This window comes from Falco biarmicus, chromosome 2, assembly GCF_023638135.1.
Source record: "Falco biarmicus isolate bFalBia1 chromosome 2, bFalBia1.pri, whole genome shotgun sequence".
In the NCBI taxonomy this organism is placed as follows: Eukaryota; Metazoa; Chordata; class Aves; order Falconiformes; family Falconidae; genus Falco; species Falco biarmicus.
In genome coordinates this window covers 80504721-80521354 of record NC_079289.1, presented here as the reverse complement: position 1 = coordinate 80521354, position 16634 = coordinate 80504721, and the positions used below count along the sequence as shown (strand labels likewise).

At 48.2% G+C, this 16634-nt stretch overlaps 1 protein-coding gene across 1 annotated transcript in view; it reads left to right on the top strand.

Moving 5' to 3' along the window:
- HSF2BP (heat shock transcription factor 2 binding protein) overlaps window positions 1-16634 on the top strand; it is an 85243-nt gene that overhangs the window by 39255 nt on the left and 29354 nt on the right. The window contains exon 8 of the mRNA XM_056327450.1: window positions 16053-16098. Coding sequence (XP_056183425.1) covers window positions 16053-16069 — 17 coding nt within the window. The 3' untranslated portion in view covers window positions 16070-16098. The remainder of the gene's footprint in view (window positions 1-16052; window positions 16099-16634) is intronic.

Here is a 16634-nt window from a genome sequence, read left to right as displayed (position 1 = left end):
CAATCACTGAGGGCAAGGCTGGTCTGGGCCTCGGCAAGGGCTGGGAAAGGGCCAGATGTGGGTGGTTCTGCTGGGTGGATTGGAAAGGTCAGGTCCAACTGAGCTGCGTAAGTGGCTTTCGTGCCACCTGGGTCTTACTTTGAACCGAAGCAGGGGAATGGGTTGGGTGTTAGGGAAGCAAGCTGTTTGTCGCTCTCTGCAGAGAGATAAATGCTTCCTTTCTTCTGTAGCTGTATTGCCACCAGGGTCAAATAAAGTGCAGCAGTTACCCTGTATTAGCAGAAAACAGAAAATGGAGAATGTAGGGGAAAAAAGCCCAGCTCTTGGGTCTGCGCTTCTTCCTCCTGAGCAGGATCTGTTGTGTCCAGAATCAATTTCAAGGGTACTTTGGCTTAGCCATGATGTGTGCGAAAGCTGATCGATGCAACCAGCCCCTCGCCGCCTGCCAGTGTACTGCAGCTTTACCAGAGGACTTGCTGCTCTGGTTCCCGGCATATTTACAGCTGTCGTAGGGCTCGCTGGGCCTTTGGTGCAGCACAAGGATGGATCTTTAGGAGGACTTCTGCCATTTTCTCAGCCTGTGGGTTTCCAGGAGCTGCTGGCGTGGGGAAGACAGCGGTGGGCATTCAGAGACCAAGGAAAGTCAGGATGCCCTGCTAGGGTAACAAGTCCTCTAGGTCAATGTCTGGAGCAACTGGATTTGTGTCAGTACTCCTAGGCACGTGCCAGAACATTTCATTAGAGGTGGAAGATCTACAAGGTGGTGCCATGGTGATGACAAGCAAAGAGAAACATGGGAGGCAGGTCTTCAGGCTGGGCTAAGTGGGGAGCTGAGCACCAGGGTGCTGAGGGCATGGCAGCCTGGGGCCCTGCGAGGCAGTGCTGTTCCTGCCGACGGGCTGTGGAGCTCCCAGCAGGGCTTCGCTGGCCTGGCATGAGGTGTGCAGCAAACGGGGAAGAGACTGGGTTTGGGTAGAAGGCAGCTTCTGCTGAAAGGGAGGTTTCCACAGAGCCAACATGCTGGTGGGGAGCAGAGCTGAGCTGCTGCAGGGCTGAGGCAGCTGTGGCATGGTGACAAGGAGCTGGCATGAGTGGCTCTGCAGACACACGGGGCCTCGCTCTGTCTCCATCTGCCTCCTCAGCTGCTTTATACATGGCTGACAGCGTCCCAGGCCAAGCTGAGCAGGTGTCAGCTGCCTTTGCTGCACCGAGGGCAGCTCCTCCATGCCACTGATGACAGCACTGAGAGGAGACATCGGGGAGGTTTTGTGGTGAAAGGACCGCTTCACGTGTGGGTGAGCTGCCTGATGCTTTTCAAGCGGAGCATCCCTTGCCTCCACAGCATGATGGCCATGAAAGAGGATCAAGACAAGCCTCAAATGGCCCAGCAGAGCCCTGGGGAGCCCGAAGCCAGCAGCCGGGCACTCCTGACAGCACGCCAGCCTGTGGCTGGACCCTGCTGCTTGAAAGCGGGCCGGGTGCCAGCATAAGGGAGTGAAGTCCCCGAGGAGGGGACCAGCAGGGCAGGGCAGGGCAGAGCAGCTGAGCGGGGTGGGGGCAGGCATGCCCGGGATTTGAGCAATGCTCTGGGCTCTTCTCCCAGCAGCGTGGCAGGCGTGTTTCTGCCCAGGTGGGGGGCACTGGCGCATGCGATCCTGAATGATTTTCCTGAGCTGCCTTCCTTTGGGGAGGGTGGCTGAAAGCACTAGGGCCTTGCCTGTGCCAGAAAGCGGCGCTAGCATTATGCAGGATGCCTTCCCTGAGTAACAAACCTGGGAAGGACAGGGTGGCCAACTTGAAGGACACACAGACACTGCAAACCTGAGCGCCAGTAAGCAAAGGCTCTCCTGCTGGCCTCCCTGCCCACCCCAGCAGACCTTGCTGGCACTGGAGGTGTGTGGGCAGAGCTGCTCACAGGGAAAATGGAGGACTTCTGGGGGGTCTGTAATGCCTAATGGGCCCATAGTCACAATGCCAGTGTGGCAGATGGGCAGGTGGTTACCTCTGCTTTTGACGTGTAGGCTTGCCATAGTGCCTGCAAGATCCCCAGCATGCGCATACATAAATACGCATGCTCTTGTGACCGCTTTTTACATTTAACAGCTTGGCTGGGTGCAGCTGCGTTTTGGAAAATGCAGTGGACGCTTCATCCTGTGCCTGACGCAAAGAGACGCGGAGCTCTCCATGCACTCGGAAAGTGGTCAGCAGCGAGAAGGGACCGACAGCAATTGCTGTTCTTCCCAAAAGTACCCTTTCTCTTTTTAGTGCAGTAACTGTTTATTCCTTCAGAGTGATTTGCATTAACATCGTTACTACCCTGTTGCAGCAGAAGCTTAATCTCCCTGAGACAAGAGCAGCTGAGTAGGAGTGAGTCACCCTGGTTCCAGTAAGGAAGCCCCTTCAGGAAGCCTCTCTAGCAATGTTGTCCTGTGCAGCCCCGATCTGCCACCGAGCTATTCAGCTTTAACAATGCTGACAGTGTGTAATACTGCCCCGGAAACCTTCAGAGATTGCTTGTCAGACAGAGCCCGTGTCTCCAGTGCCCAGGCAGCTAATCTAGCGGCAGGCAGATCTCTGGTAAGGAAGCCAAGGGAAAGGTGGTACCCTCTTAGCTATAAATGGCAAGGGACCAAAAGGTGCTGGAGTCATTTCATGAGCATCCAATGGCAACCTGGAACACAGTCAGAAAAAAAGGGACTGCCTCTGGGGATCTTAAAGTCAGCTGAAAAAATGAGCTGCTAAAAACAATAGTGATGCTGTAAGTGGCCTAGGGAGGGGGGAGGCTTCTAGGGCAGATTACAAGCCTGAGAGCACAGTGAAACCGATCAAGAAGCTGCCACAGAGGAGGCAGCTTTTGAGCAACATACCAAGCCTGTAACGGAAAGTGCTTGGTGTTCCACAAGCCTTTGGCCTCAGAATGATACACGTTTTTCAGGATGGATGAAGGGAGAAAGTGCATTTGCCATTATTTTTTAATTATAATGGAGTGCTCTGTAGTGATAGGTAGTTTCTATTGCATAGGCTGTCTACAGCAGGGGGTGGCCCGCTGGCAACCTTTTCACCAATAAGGCTGTCACAAGAGGATTACAGAGGAAAGGATGGAAAATGTTCTAAGGTACTGCTATAATGCCACAAAAAATGAAATGTTACTACACAAACTGAGCCTTTCCATTTTAGTGCTCAGCTGCTACTAAATTACAGTTTCTTAGAGCTGCATTTCCATTTCTTTGGGTACAAGATATACAATATACAGCTTGTGCTGCACTGGTGGCCAGGAGGTATTGTTCCTGCTGTTCTTGCTGGGCCCTGAGATGCAGGCCTCCCAAGATGGGTCACGGCATAGCTGCTGGGCTTATCTGGGACTCAGGGCATGTGGGTTTGGTTCCCTGTGCAGTCACAGACCTCCTGTGTGCTCAGGTAAGTCATGTGGACCAAATTTGCTGAGAGGCTGAGCTGGTGTTGGAGCATTCCTAATTTCAGAGGGAGTATGCTGGAGGGTTCAGTCCTCCAGATTAGATTTCTGCTTTGGTTCTTTTCCTGTTAACTTCCCTCTTCTCTGCCTTAGTCCGACCACTTTTATTTGGGTTGCAAAAGTCTTTGGAATAAGTATCTGAAGTGTCTGGCAGACACAAGGGGGCTGTTACCTTGCTCAGCTAGTACTTGGCTGTCCATGCGGTGGGTGGCAGAGAGGAGAATAGGGAGCCTGAGGTGTTGATACCCAGTATGGCTGCCAGCCTCCAGCTAGCTCCTGGCCTGTTGTGTAGCTGTGACATGGCCTCTCTGTGAACCTGATAGTCCACCCATGGGTAATTAGTGAGACCCATGCAAGCTGCTAAGAGTAGCTATCTTTGCAAAGTCCTACGAGGCCTTTCCATCCCAGGAGATGTTGATCCTGCCAGGTTACAGAGAACTCAGTGGAAAAGGCGGCCCTGGGCATGCTGGTCCTGCCTGTCTGCAGACCAGCTTGCACAAAGCAGTCTGAATTTGGGCAGTGTGAGCTCTCTTGGGCTCGTGCTATGAAAGCAGGACAAGGATGCCAAGAGGAGCAGCTCCTGTATTGTGGGGAGGGCTAAAACTGAACTGGTATTCCTGCTCTCAGCGGCATAGGTTATGGGAGGGAGAAGTGCTCCAGCCCTGTGCTCCTCTGCCCCTCTGGATGGGAGACTGCAATAATCCTAAATGAGGCTTCTAAGATCCTAAATGAGATGCTAAGATCCTAAATGAGAATGAAGCAATCCTTTCTGGATACTTTGAGGGAAGACAAAAGGACAAAGGGTGTTCTGGCACCAAGAGGGAGAGAAAAAAGAAATTTGCTTCCAAGGATTCAACCCTTAAGCACAGTGACGTAGAAAGAAGGAGATTCTGTTTACAGAGGAAGTGAGAAAGGAAATTAGCGTGGGGGAGGAAGAAGCAGCTTGCTAACAAAAGCTTGTCCTTTGGGGCAGGGCAAAGAGGTAGGTCTGCTCCCTGTGGAGCTCCTCTCCCAGAAGCAGAAACCACTGTCTGGCTGCATTGCCTTTGGCACTGGGGCACTGCTGTTCATGGGCCAGGCTTTGAGGAGGCCTGTGTGTGCACTCCTTCATGCTGCAGCATAGCCAGACCTGGCTCCCTTCCCTCCCCTGGGGGGTCAGGGCAGGATGCTTTTTACACATTGAATCTGTTCATTCTTGAAGAGCTCACTTCCTTGGAAAGTAAGAGATACAGTTGGGGAGCAGACAACCTAAGACTTGGAATGTGTCTTGGAAATTGGAAAATGTCCCATTTGTTTTGTTCCCGCTGCTGGTGGGAACCTGGAGAAGTTGGTTGGGTCTATGGCATCATTCTGGCTGTGGATCAGCACATCTCCCAGACCTTCAGCCAAGTACAGCATGTGTTAGCGCTGCCCCTGCAGCCCTCGTCTCTCTGTCAGGTCTCAAAAAATTCCTTCCTTCATTTCACAAGGTCTTAGAGCAAGCTCCGCATGCCGCTGAGCCTGCTGGTAGCTTCGGACGATGTATCTAATAAGCTGACAGCAGGGTAGCTGCAGTGATGCTATCCCAAAGGGGCTGCAAATCCTGTCTTAACCAAGCAGGCTGATATTTCAGCTTCTCTGCATCAGCAATGAGCGTGGGATTGCTGCAGGGGATAGAGCAGAACTGAGAAGGAAAAACAGCAGCAGCAGTGACCCGGTGCTGCATAAAGTTACCTGGCCCGCTTTGAGTGACCGAGCCAGGGCACCAGGAGCTGCCCAGCTGCAGCAGGGTGCCTCCTTCTGTCAGCTCCATGGCCACAACCTGCAGAGAGAGGAAGGAAAACAGACAGGTAGGTGCCGTGACTTTCTGTTTATCCTGACCCTCTCCCAAGAGCTCGCTGTGGTTCCCTTCCTTCCTCTGCCCTGCAGGGGATGCTTTTTTTGCTTTGAAAATCTCACTGTCCTTGAATTCAGAATAGCAGTCAAGGCCAAGGATGCAACAGGGACAGGGCAGAAGGTCTCGTAGGTGTCTGTGACTGACGATGGGAATCTTTCGATTTCTTGCTCTTTCTACTCCTTTCCACAAAGATAGGCATCTTCCTTTCAGCCCTCTTTCCTCTCCTGGGCATTAAGCACTAGAAAATGCATATGGGCCTTTGTATGGAAAAAGGCTGAAAACTGCTGTAGTGGCTGGGATGCAGCTGTCTCTTGTCAGCAGTGCTACATCTGATACTTTTCTGATTTGGACTTGTGCGAATGAGCATGCAGAAAACCCTTTCAGTATCACGCAGATAGTGCTATCAACTGCAGGACTTCAGGTGCCAGCACCCTGGTGGCAGGGGACAAGGACAACATCAGCTCCTATTGCATATTGTTTAACAGATTTTCTGCTCAAGGCCAGAACTAATTTGCAGTTGAGCAGCAGAGGAGCTGTCTGCAGGCGGCTGGCTGGATTCAGGGGTGACTCAGCTTGCTAAGCATGTGTTCACTCAGATCTAGTAATCTCCCAACTCCTGCTTGACTTTGCTATCTTACAAAAGTATTTGAAGAACTAACTGGAAGTATGTGCTCAGTAGTACAATACAGGGTATGGGTTTCCGTGAACATCCCAGGTTTTCTCTTGAGAAAAGCAATACGGAAAGTCTCAATAAAAAAGTTGAACTAGTTTTTATTCTTTCTCTCTTTGTTTTCCTTTGTGGGGTAAGACTTACAATATGGAGCAAAAGCAACAGTACAAAAGGACAGAAATGGGAGTTTGCCAATAGAGAACTGAAGCAAAATGTAACCTCAGCATTGGTGATGTCATTTTTCAGATGAGAAGCACTGAAAGCATCCCAAGCCATTACCAATGCTCTCCTCCTTACCTGTCATGTATGCGGAGTCAACCCCATGTGTGAGCACTGCTAAGCAGATCTCCACCTGCGTTCCTGCAGCACGGGTTTCTGCATTTGCCCGTGTATGCCTAGAGCGTATCTCTTGGCTCATTGGGCTGAGATGCTCTAGAGCTCTTTCCCAGGCAGTTAAAAGGAAGCCTGTATGTCCTTCCAGGAAGAGATCAGGGAAAGCAGTGGGAGATTTTCAACACTGATTTCTTCCCTCACCTCCTCTGTGCAGCCAGGCAGCTCAGGACATAACCTTTGGCCTTGGCCTCACCAGCTAGAAGAAGTTTCCCAGGCCAGAGTCCTTCTGTGTGGAAAGGTAGTGAGGTAAGAATGAAACTCACGTGACTGCAGAGAAAACGGTTACTGATCATAAAACCACCTTTTGATGGCCAGTGTGACCTTTCACAAGAGCTGCCCCCTTGGAGTTTTTTGTAGTAGGTAAAAATACATCCCTGTCCAGTGAGTGCATGTGGGCTTCTTGCACCTGTAAGATGCCCTCTTCCTGCAGGTTAGGAGGAATTTGACGGCTTCCATAGTATATACCAGCATCTCAGTGGGGATGTTCCACTGATCTTTGCTCCAGCAGAATTAATATTTGCTTCATCTATTTTGAGATAAATAGGAAATTCCAGCAGCTGTCATCTCAGAGGAGTACTGCAGAAGGCTATGGTTAAAATCCAACATTATGTTGACCTCCTGGGATTGCCAGGCAAGGCATCTCTTTACTAATGATGACATTTTAAAAAACACTCTGAAGGTTTGATCTTGATCCCATTGGGCATTTTGCCATAGATCTTAATGGCTCTGTGGCTGATCTCTTAATCTCTAATGCACCTGTGCAAACTTGACAGTTTATTGCAATTTCATGCTTTTTGGAAATTGTCTCGCACTAATGCCATCAGAGAGAGCAATTTTTAAGGTCATTAGCTCAGGACATAACAAATAAATACTGAGAGAAAACAATCTGTAAATGTCATATTTGTTTAACACCGAAAGTAGCTCCTGAAGAGCACTTACACTTACGTCTAGAGACAGCATGAAGATTACATTCTGTGGCTTGAAAATGTGGATCTGATGGAAGTCGAAAGAGTATAACATAGTTTTTTATCTTCTCTGCTTTGTTCCCCATCTCCTCATTGCTCCCCATGCATCTGTTGTTTGACTTCTTCAACAATCCTTAAATTCTCAGACTACAGACCAGTGCTCAAGGCATAACTGAAGGACTTCAGGTTCTGCTGCTGAGATTTGATAACTGTGTTTTTTGCTCTGAGGGTAAATAATACTTTTTAGCTGCTATTCCCAATAAAAGGAATTGGGGTGAGTGGGAAGTGTTATCCCTTCTCCGTATCAGTAGAAAAGACAGAGGCCCACTAGCGTGACCTGATGCAAATGCTTCCTGAATGAAAAAAAGCAGAAACAGGCACAACCTTTATCACTTGAATCAGGTCTGTTTCCTCAATAATTACACTTCAAACTGACTTCCAGGTTTGCCAGTGGTTTTGCTTGTGGAGGCAAGCCTGAACAAATGGGCATTAGGATGGGAAAATCAGTAAAAATGCACATAGATACTCACTTTGCTAGGGATTAGACTGGGGGAACAAGAGGAATGTGAGGAGTCTGTAAGCCCCTTGCCCTCCTGTGTCCCCACAGCAGCTCTGCCTTGCAGGGTGCATTTGCTATGTGGTGTGATGGGGAGAGGCCACCCAGCCCAACTGCTGCTGGAACATCAGCATCTGCCTGACGTTTTGCCCTGAGTATTTTGTGGTCACTGATACATTTTTATTTAGGCTAGAAAAAGGCTTCCCTTTAGGTGGTCTTCCAGCTGCCCTTGAAGAGGATCTCTGAAGATCAGAATACTGATGTCACCACAACTTCAGTGCACGGCCTGATTTTGTCAGTAAAACCTTCTCCTGTGGCCCATATTGGTCCATTCCAACTAGGTAGGGTGTCCCCACCATGAAAGCAGATGGGGGCACTGACACACTCCTAATGGTCCACGAAGGTGGTCTTAAGACCTCTTCTGCTTTTCCCCGCGTGTGTGCAAGCAGGTCATGATATTGTGTTCCAGTTCCCCAGAGAAGAGGCTTTGTCCTCTCTGTCACCATCTACCCTTCCTCTCCCCATTCTCAGCGCAGGATACACTCTCCAGAAGTACTGGAGCATCTGCTTGTGGGCAGCACAGATTCACAGATTTAAAAGAAACCTGACTTCTCTCTTGAGTGATTTTTGGAAGATTTGTGGGAAGTCACTCACAGTGGCTTTCCCTTTGGTAAACTGTAAGTGGGAGACCAGACCCTCAGCTTCTGAGATGGAGATTTAGTAAATATTCACCCTGTCCTACTTCAGGCATCTGAGCTGACAGATTAGTCAGCTCTCCAGAGACTGACTGTAGCCCCAAGTGAGCCATTCAAAGCACCCAAGTGTTTCTTGGTTTATGCTGAGTATACAGGCAGTTGGGCCTCCTACAGTGGCGGGTGGATTAAAAACGCTTGGTGTCCAAAATAAATGGAGAGAAATACACATTTCTTTATATGCTACAAGAACACCAAGCTATCTGCAAACCCAGATAAGCTTCAGTAATGGGCAATTATTACAAGGCATTGTGTCACACTTGGGTTAAGCATGACAAGAATTTCCACAATGTAAGAAGATGTCAGTGTTTGCTGAAAGTACGTGCATATTTTTTGCTTGCTTAATATATTTATTTGTTCATGCTGGAGAAAGTTAACACTTTAAATTTCTATTTTACAATGTAAACATTAGTCTGCTAGCTAGTTTTTCTTTTTGGCCAGGTTTCTTTAAATATTAGCAACGTGTTTAATGGTTACTTCATTCATTACACTTTTATACATTCCTTTAATTGATCTTGTAACCCAGCAGGGCAGTAGAGGCCTGAAGTGGGACTTCACTCCCATCATGATGACGTCTGTTTGCTTTTATCAAGCCTGGTGACTCAGTTTCAATTGATTTGTACATCCAGAGTTTCAGCCACGCTAGGGTGTAGATGCAATTTCAAATAAAGAGAGACAAACTAAAACGAATGTAGAAATGATGCCAGTTTTGTTATGCTAGAGGATTTGGTGTCTTTGCAAATTCAGCTTCTGTAAAGGGCTTAAAATTTTGTCTGGTGGAAATATGAAATGCCAGGATTTGCTGTCCAAGTGGCAGGTGCAAGATGTCGAAACCTTCTGGGTGCTTAATGGCCTGACACTCTGCCATAACTCACATCAGCAGTAATCCAGACATTCCTGCCCAAAATGTGTAGTTGATCAGCACTAAAAAAACAGCAAGGACTGTGTCTTCCGCAGGCAGGTTGTTACCACTGTGGCAGGGACTGTGCAAAGGCAGCGGCAGCTATATTGGGCAAAATCACAACTAATAATCCAGAATCCCATCTCCAGCAGGGAACACCACCAGATGCTCTCAAAAAAATTGCTGAAAGATTGGGGAATAGGTATGTTTCATAGGAGGAGGAGAGGGATGGGACAGTTCTTGAGCCCCACTGTTTCCTCTGATCTGTACTCTGAAGCAAGAGCTGGCCCCTTGCCCTTTGCCAGACGTTCCTTGGCCACTGCCTCATGCTCTGGCAGGAGAAGGCACTGTGGTGTCACTCCTGCCCCATAACAACCCCTACCATCACCCCCGATGTGAGGGGTCAGCCTGACCCATGGTCCGTGCTGTGTTGCCCTCAGCAGGGCCTTGTTGGGTGCTGCCAGGAGACACATGCTCCATACCTGGGCCCTCCTCCATCACATGGCAGGGTGATCCCATCCCGTGGCCTGGTGGTGGAGCAGCTCCGAGTTTGGGGGGGAAAATCGACTGAGTGTCACCGGAAGGGTTATAGACACTGCAGCTGGCGCTGGAAATCCCTGAAACACAGGTGGTTGTAGGCTGGAAGGGCATTCAGGAGAGGCATCGTATGTAGTTGCCCTGTTCATGGAGAGCCAGGGGGAGCTCAGCCAGGCTGTGCTTTTGCACAGTCGCATCTTTGGCAGCACTGCTGGCTTCAGCGGTGGATGCCATCAGCTCTGCACCTCTGCCTCATGCTGGGGCTCACCTGCCTTCTGTTGGGCTGCCCACCTGCTTTTGGCCAGCACTGTCAAGCAGGTGGGACACCTGAGCTAAGTCAAAACCCAAAGACTCTTTGTTGTGTTTTTGTTTTAATTACTTTTCTGCTGGATCCAGTCCCCTATGCCATTTCAAAACATGGCCCCACAGACAACGGTGCTAGGTAGTGTTGAGGGGATTAAGAGAGGGCAAGAAAGGAGGGCAGTGTTAATTGCCTGAGCCGGTGATGCTGCTGATGGCTTTGATTGCGAAACCATAGCCTGTTAGTCCTGGTGTTATTATGTCCACAGGAACCTTTGCAGTTAAAACCTCAGCTGATGGCAACAGCACTCTGGTAAAGGTAGAAGTGTGCTGATTTGCAGCAGCAGCAAGTAACTCCGGAGAATACCCTGTGGCTCCAATACTCTACATCAATCCTACCCAGCCTGTGAACACGTTGTTGTCTTGTGGCAATGAGTTCTGCAGGCTGCCGGAGCTGTGCTAGTCTTTGTAGTAGTAGAGGTACAGATCTGAAAAAATATTTTCTCACAGTTCGCATTAATAAAGCTAACGAAACTCTCCCCAGCACATCCACTACTGGCATTTTTCCAGGTTTGAATACAAGGTTTTTAAAATCCCTGCGGTTTTTATATTTTTATTTCTCTGTTAGGAAAAAAGAATATGTATACCTATATAACTATATTAATGTGTATGTGTGCATATATATATATATATATAAAACTGCTGAGAAGAATGAGCCCTGCTGTCGTAACAATTTTAAGCAAGAAACGGTTCTATGAAAAGCAAAGAACACATCAGTTTAAAGAAATGCTGGTATAAAATAGTTGTGCAGATTCTTCTGTGTGCTCTGATTGCTGTGCAGCTTTCCGGGAATTCAGTGCAGCCATAAGCCCAGCTTATGGATGGCAGCTAATGGCTCAGAGCTGTGGCTCCAGGTGTGTAGCTGGATCAGTAAATTTGCCCATATATAAAGAAGAGATTTTTCAAATGCAGAGTGGAGTCCCCTGCTGCTTGTGAAGCCTTCCTGTGTGTCCTTTGAAGGCCGTAGCAATCAATACATGACACGTGACAGCAATCATATATTGATTGTGTATCTTGTCTATTGTATATTGCATATATTGTCTATCGCATATACTGTCTATTGTATATCTCCCTTTTTGCAGCCTGGCACCCCACGATTCATTGATCCTTTGGGGCAAAATTTCCCTTTGGAAATGGAGCAGCCTTCTGTGTCTCCAAAATCACCAGTCTCCCTGGAAATCTGGGAAGCAGGTCACTGAATAAAACACAAATGTAGGTCTGATGGATTTTTTACACCTGAAAACCCCAAACCAAGCAGCCACTTCCCAGCTTGCTGTAACAGCGATGGGCCCAGCACAGGGGGACAGGGTGGGACTGACTTCCTGGCGGTACATTCCTTGCTGAATTACGGGCCTAAGGCAGAGACCTCATTTTCTCCAGATGACTCTCAGGAAATACCCTCCCCATCAGCTATTATTGCCTAAATAATAGGGAGGGAAGTGCAACAGACTTGAGCAATATCTGAGGTACTCCATAGGGCACATCCCAAATCTGGTGTAGGGCAAGGCTGCTAAGACAACTGATTATAATGTCACTCGGTGGGTGTATACAGTTCTCTTTTTGCTCCAGAGTTCTGAGGTCTTGTGGAAAAATACAGATACTTGTTTAGAAATAGGTAACTTGTTGAAAAGGAACATTACAAAATCTCTTCCTAAGCACGGGCCCGTCCTGTCAACATTCGTGCATAGATTTAACTTCAATAATGGTGCCTCTAGGTAGGAAAATGTGTACAAATGTTTGCAGGATTAGAATCTTAAACGTTAAGTTTCCAGAAAGTCCAGTCCAGGAAGGGAAAAGCCTGTCAAGGGAGAGGTCTGCTGGGATTTGATTTATGAACAGGACATCCTGCTTAGTTCTGAGATCTTGCAGATACGATTCTAGTGAGACCGCCGGGTTATTGTGGTGGCAAAGAAAAGGAGCTCACCCTCTCCTGTCTGCCAAAGGCACTCAAACCTGTCTGGGCATTGTATCAGTGCTAAACATTTGGCATTCTTTATCACATTTCATCATCACTGTTTAGTAAGCAATGTTAAAAATGCATGGTATGTGTGCAGCTCCATGCAAGCAGATTGACATGTCTGTCATTAATTAGCAAGTTGCATGCTGTCATTTGTGCAATTAAGCTGAGGGTTGATTCCATAACCTAGCCACAGAAGATGACTGTCCAGAAAGCTGGAGCAAAAGGCTGAGAAGTAGAGCTCTTAGGACGTTTCCCAGTTCTTCTTCGGGATTGCTGCAGCTTCACCTACATTTTCCACAAGCTGTGACACTGGTCTAGCTCAGCTTGTGCTCTCAAGTTTCCTTTGTGTGGGAGTTAGGTCCAGTGGGGATGAGAGAAAGGATGTTTCACTCCCACATCATTCTCTGGTAGGAGGTAAGAGACATCCAAGACATGCTCTGGGGCAGTGATGTTGATACATCTTCTGTTACTCGAGTGAGTAAATCACAACAAAGAGGGTGTAGAAAGCTGCTTTGTTCTTGTTGCTGCCCATGCTGGTGCTCAGCTTGGACCACTGAAGGGTTAGCTGCCAGTGGCTGCCTGAAACCGTCCCCTGGTTTTAGCTGGAGTTCCAGTACTTCAGCACCTCAAGCTACTTCTCTGCTACTTAATTAAGTAGTGCCAGGGCAGTTCCCAGACATTAAGACTGAGTCATCTATACTGTTAAATTGTGAGGATGTTTGAAGCAGGTCTGTGGTCCGGTCCTTCAGATGTTTCCCAGGCATGGGTTGGAAGCCAGCAGGGCCTGGAGACCTTTCTTGGTAGACATTTCAGATGAAACTGCCCTGTTTTGGCAGATAAGAAAGTTCAATAGCCTGGAAGTGCAGCGTTTCATGCGGGCTGGCCTTAGTGCCAGAGGACAGACCTGGGCATGTTTGGTACACTGTGATGGGCATAGCTGGGTGTCTCCAGCTGCCTGTCCTTCGGGCAGAAGGCTCTTTTATTTACAGGGGGGTTACAAAGGATTCTATAGTGCTTTAAAGGACAGTGCTAGAGCTGGCTGTTCAACTAACTATAATACAGTGTGGCTTGGTGGGAGCTGGTAAGGAAAGAGGTGGGTAAACTCACTTGTCTGGCTGCTTCCTCATACATGAAGGAGGGAAGCGTCTGAATTAGAAATAGGTGAGCTGTGTTTACCCGTGTTTCCTTCTGGCTACATCAGTGACAAAGCTAACTTTTTACCTTGTTTTATTTCTGATATGTCACTTACCTCATTCCTTTACCTGGCCCCACATCCCCACAAACTAGTGCTGAACCTCACACTTTGCTGGACATTGCAGAAAATCTCAAGCCCACCTTGTTGTCAGCGGACAGTGTGTGCATGTTATCTAGAGTAAGTCATACAGCTGCAGATTAGCAGAAGGGACCTCCAGGCAGAGTTTCCTCCCTACCTCATTCATTACTCTGTCACTGGCTGCATCCCTGTAATTCATCTTTGTGCTCTGTCATTTTACTGGAAGTCATGGCACTTTCACCTCCGGAAAAAGGGAAATCAAATCAGAAACCCCAGGCAGATGACTTGTAGCCACCTCATGGAGCTGCCTGTGTCTTCCAGTTGCTGGTGTCCAGCTAGCTACGTCACTTCCAGAATAAAGAAGCTCTGGGTGGGTCTGGCTACCCATGGCTTTCACTTGGAAACCTCCCATTTCTAACCTTGTAAGTAGCCCTGAAGGTATGCGGGGCTGCTAAAATTAAAACAGTCTGACCCCAGGAATGGGACGGGTGATATGACAGCTGTGTGGCCTTTGAATCAGTTGTTTATCTAATGAAGGGCGATGTAGCTCTGCCAGTTACACATATACATTGCAGCTGAAGCAGCGCCTATTGGAGATGTGATCAAAGAGCCACCCTGCTGCACAGCGATCCCTTGCTCCCCCTTCCCCAGGGCTGTCGCCAGCATGGACACAGCCTCAGCTGTGGGGCCATGTGTCCAGGGAGGTGGCAAATCTGAGTTTAGAGCACTTTGTCCTGGGTGAAAGAGCACTGCAGCCATGTGACACAAAGTGCTTAAGAGGAATAACATTTCTTGGCTAAATCAGAGAGGTGTGAAAAATTCAAGCTGGTGTGTTGTGCTGCTCTGTGCCTCCATGGCTCTTGACTCTTCCCCAGGATTTTGCTCAGTTGTCCTATCTCCTTTCCCTTCTCAGTTCTCCAGAGTCATGGCCCCAGGTGTAGCCCCCCCCTCTTTTAAGCAAGTTTGTGCTCATACACACCTTCTTTTGCTCCACTGCTCCCCTGACTTGGATTATTCTTTGCTGCCAGCTGTCTTGCGCCAACCTCCTCTGCAGCCAGCAGCTAGGCTTGTTGACACTGAGCAGAGTCCCAGCACCCAGCCTGCTCTCCGGCCACTTGGCCTCATTATGTCCCAACTCTGGAAAAGCGTCTGCTCTGAGAAAGAGAACGCAGGCACGGGTATCCAACCCAGCTTTACTTTTTAAGCTCTGAATGGAATTTCATGCAGTGAAGTGGGATGGAGCAGGTCTGGGGCCGGGGGGGACCATGTAAAAAAACCTCTGTCCCCAAAAGCTGATGCAGAGGTCAGAGGGTGGATGAGAGGAGAAGCTGTGGTGTTGGCATCGGAGACAGGCAATTGGGACAGAGAGGGCTCAACTGTCTTCCCTAATGTCATGCAGGGAGTCTGTAGCAAATTGAAACACCAACTCAGACTTCCTGTGTCTGGACCCCAGCCATGAAGGGCAGCTTTTGGTATGATGAATGAAGAGAAACCCCAGCACACGTGCCTTATCAGCTGGCTCTGTCTGGGACGGAGTGGTGAGGCTGGATTCGGCCCCATGCAAGGCATCCTGGAGGAGTGTGGCGAGAGCTGATGTGGGCTGGGTGGGAGACAGTGGTCACTGGGAAGGATGCATGTGATCGGTGACAAGCAGAGGAGCTGCCCTCTTTTTGCTCACAAGCGCTTTCAAGGTGACTTTGAAGTAGTCTGCAAGATCTTGAGCAGTTTTGGCCGGCTTCTGACGGGAAACTTTGTGGCTGCCAGTGGAGACTCCAGAAGTGAAATAACATGCCTGATAGCAGACCTCATGAGACAGAACCCCTGTGGGTGTAAATCAGCACCGTTCCCTTGGTCCCATTTAGAGCTACGCTGGCTTGCAGCCCGTGCTCCCAGCCATCCTCCCAGGCAGTAAGAAGCACTGGAACAAATTCAGGTGTAATTGCTTCTCACAGAAAAAGCTCAAAGGAAAGGCAGCTCCTTAGTGTGGATAAACCTAGGTCTCATTGTTTTCTTTTCCTTGAAGGAAAGCAGAGTTATGATGCAAAGGCAGAAAGACAGGAATGCCACAAAACAAGCAAACAAGGGTGGAAAGGTTTGCCATCTCACAGTCTTCTTTTCCTACATCCTCCTCCCACATAGCAGCTAGCAAAATGAACTTGAAAACCTGAGGGAACGGCTACATGAACAGCCTCTTAAAAAGCCTGGGCTAGTTAGTTGTCATTACGTTGTTTTTATTCACCAGTGCCATTCCATTAATTTTCACTGCAGTGACACAGCTGTAAAACAGGCTTAATGTAGTGGAGAATCAAACTGTATGTATCTAAATTTGTTTTTCAGAATGGTGCTTTTCTTAGAGGGAAGAAGAAGTGCCTTGAGTTTAAAGGTAAGCTCCGTATCTTCACTGCACGGTGAAGATTTGCAGATATAAATCCCATTCAGATGACTTTATAAAACACTGAAGTACTCCATAGCAGGAGGATTTAACCTTGGGATGTTCACTTGCTGTAATGTGATTAATGAGCCTTTCCCCATGCATAGCAGATATCTAAGCAATTTTTTGTGTATGGAAGTGGAGCAATTGTCTGGCTTTACGCAAATGAGGAGCTACTTCAGTGTTTGCCCTGTGAAGAGACTTCAGTTTCAATGGCCTTCAAGATTGCACTTTTGTGTTAAGTGGAACTGTGATCTTTTTCCAATGAGTGTTGCTATGCAGGGCCAATTTGTGACGTCCATTATTCTAAAATAAGTAACTTCTGCACAGCAGAAATATGCTCCACTTGCACTGCTAATCTGTCTCTCACACAAAGGCATGTTTGGAAGAAAAGTTATTTATTGCAAGTAATAAATGCAGGTTCTCAAAAGCATTTATAACTTAGTTTTCAGAGTCAGAGCACTCCAGTTTGAAATAATTTCCTTTCA